Genomic DNA, 2,837 nt, shown 5'->3' with positions numbered 1-2,837 from the left:
GTTTTTTACCGTTGTACATAAAAATTTACATAGGGCTTTAGTACCCAATTCCGGTGACGGATAATTTCAAATAAGAGTGTAAAAGTTCCTACCCTCTTCACTTACCTTGGTTGAAGTTATTCTCGACCGGACCTTGTACAAAACGTCACTGGTATTCGCTGTCAAAAAATCGACAGTTGACGACCGATGCTCAAGTAAACAAAAACAAAGTTTTTGCTGCTCGATCTGTGCGCTTGAGTTTTTTCGTTGTGAAAATTAAATAGAAATATTTGCAATAATTGTAGTTTTTAAAAAGCTTTTAGTAACTTTCGATCCGCCCCGATGGACGTCTGTCGCGTTTGCCTGCTGGAGGACGCCGACGTGTTTCTCTCGGTGTTTTCCAAGCTGGAGCAGGTTCCGATTGCGGAAATGCTGAGCCAGCTCACCGGTCTGCAGCTGGCCAAGGGCGACGGGTTGCCCCGGTTCATCTGCAAGGAGTGCTCGGAGGACGTACTGAAGTGCTACAAGGTCAGACGCAAGTGTCTGGAGTCGGAACGCCAGCTTCGGAGCACCCTGGAGAAGAGCAGGGAGAAGTGCGTTCTGGTTTGGGGGTGGGTTTGAGTTGGTTGCTAATTTAAGCTTTATTTTTTAGGATGAAGCTGGTCGAGCAATACTTGAAGAAGGAATTGTTGAAGGGAAGCGAAAGTGAAAATAAAAACGTTGCTGGTGAGAGTCTTGTCCTGGCGGAGGAAGTGCTGAAGGACGTCGCGGGAAGTGAGCAGCTGATGAGCATGCTCTGCCCACCGCAGCCAGTAGAAAAGCAAGAATCATTCAAAACCATTGACGAAACAGAAGAATCAGTAACAGCTGAGGAGGAGCTCCCTTCTGCAACGTCGTCAGCGATTACAATTAAAAGGGAGGCGGATTTCGTGGTTTCGTTGGATCCAGTCAGTGAACTGATTGTTCATACGCAACCTGATGCTGATGGGGATCCAGAGTTCGAAACGGACACGGTTGAAACTAAGGCATGCGAATCAATGGTGAGCATTGAGGTGGTCCAGGAAGAGGAAGCGGAAACCGTGATCGAAAGTGAAGCTGTTGAAGCAGCGGTTGAAACCGAAGAGTACGACTTTGGCGAGGAATATCTGGAAACGCAAGAAGAGGACGACATTCAGTACACGATCGACAGCGATATTGGCGAGGAGGAGGTTGTTATGATGGTGCAAAAGCTCGTTTCGAGAGCGGAACAAAAGCAGCAACAGGATCAAGACGGGAAGATAATTTGCTGTGGATGCGAGATGCACTTTGAAACGGACGAACAGCTGCAACGGCACTCGATCGCGGAGCACGAGAAAATGCGAATCAAAAGCAACGCAAAACCATTCGAGTGCCAAATTTGCTTCAAGCGATTTCTTAGCGAGCAACGGCTGACACTTCATCAAACGTATGCTTATCGGGAGAAGAGCCATGTTTGCGAAAAGTGCACTGCACGATTTACGTGTCGAGGCTCTTTGCTGAATCACATGAAAACGCACGCTGAACGAACTTATAAATGCGACGTCTGTTCAAAGTGTTTCTATACGAGCAGCACCCTGCAATCGCATCGACTATTGCACTCCGATTCCAAGCAGTTTAAATGTCCGGAACCAAACTGCGGTAAAAGTTTCCTTCGGAAATCCGACCTGCACATCCACCTGGTCTCACACTCCGACGAGCGTCCTTTTGTTTGCGAAGTGTGTGAAAGTCGCTTCAAATCCAAGGCTCATCTGGTAAGTAACAAAAACTATTTACAATCATCCTCAAAATGTCCTTATCTTATCCTTTTTAACCAGGTCCATCACGGAAAAGTGCACACGCGAGAAAAGCCGTACAAGTGTGCCAAATGCGACAAGGCCTTTGGAACGTACTCGGCGCGGAACGTCCACCAGCTGGCCCACGAAGGCATTCACAAGTATAAATGTGAATACTGCGACAAGGTTTACCAGCGCAACACCAAACTGCAGGTGCACATCCGGCGGAACCACACCGGCGAGCGCCCGTTTGCCTGCGATGTTTGTCCGAACGAGCGCTTCTACCAAAACTGGGAACTGACCAATCATAAGAAAAAGGTCCACTGGATGGACGTGAAAGGGGAAGCCGATAGGGACGATGGAGATGAGTGTTCCTCATCGCCAGAGGTGAAAGTGAAGCGAGCGAAAACTGCGAAGGATTAGGCGGAGAACTCGCAAATGTATGTTTGTGAAGATTAAAGTGTACAAATAAAATTTGTGGTTATCATCAGCTGACTGCGTTTTTCCGTTCCTTGATAATTTTGACCGTTCGTTACAATTCTTGAATGAACCATCCCTTTTCAATTTAATTCCGTACATGCAACACTACACGTAACAAGCAGTTGAGAGGTTCCTTAGTGCCAAATCCGCATTTTCTTCTGGCACATCTTGTAAAAGTGCGGCAATTCGGTGGGTTACAACTTACCGTCAAAGACAACCCAAAAATGTCTTGCGAAGCGTCGTAAATGAAAGAGACATTCCCACCTCACAGCGCGACCGGTTTGGCGGAAGCCAGTTCCACCGATTCCGACAAAAAGAGTAAGACGCCTGCTTTAGAAACTTGACCTTCTCCTGCGAGCCCAAAGCCTAGGTCGACGGTATCCCCTAGAATCGTAGAAGGATTGGGCAAAAATAGCTTTTTGAACAACAAAACATGCGAGAGGGGGTTTTTCGCTTGGGACTATCTTCACCCCCTCTGGGTTGTTTCCGCTACCGCTGCTGCCCATTTGCAACTTTTCTTGACCCCTTTCTTACCATTATTTTCATATAATGCTACGTCATCTATGGATGGCGCCATATCGAACAAAT

The 2,837-nt window shown here is 47.2% G+C and overlaps 1 protein-coding gene across 1 annotated transcript; it reads left to right on the top strand.

The window, feature by feature from the left end:
• Positions 1-219: 219 nt before the first annotated feature.
• On the top strand, positions 220-2,259 carry LOC120423446 (zinc finger protein with KRAB and SCAN domains 8-like). The gene is made up of 3 exons (XM_039587264.2): positions 220-572; positions 632-1,748; positions 1,812-2,259. The coding sequence occupies exons 1-3, from the start codon at positions 322-324 to the stop codon at positions 2,190-2,192; spliced, it is 1,749 nt and encodes a 582-aa protein (XP_039443198.1). The 5' UTR covers positions 220-321; the 3' UTR covers positions 2,193-2,259.
• The last annotated feature ends 578 nt before the right edge of the window (positions 2,260-2,837 follow it).

Source organism: Culex pipiens, chromosome 3, assembly GCF_016801865.2.
Source record: "Culex pipiens pallens isolate TS chromosome 3, TS_CPP_V2, whole genome shotgun sequence".
Taxonomy (NCBI): Eukaryota; Metazoa; Arthropoda; class Insecta; order Diptera; family Culicidae; genus Culex; species Culex pipiens.
Note: the sequence above shows the minus strand (reverse complement) of the source record. Positions and strands in the feature narration are given on the sequence as shown.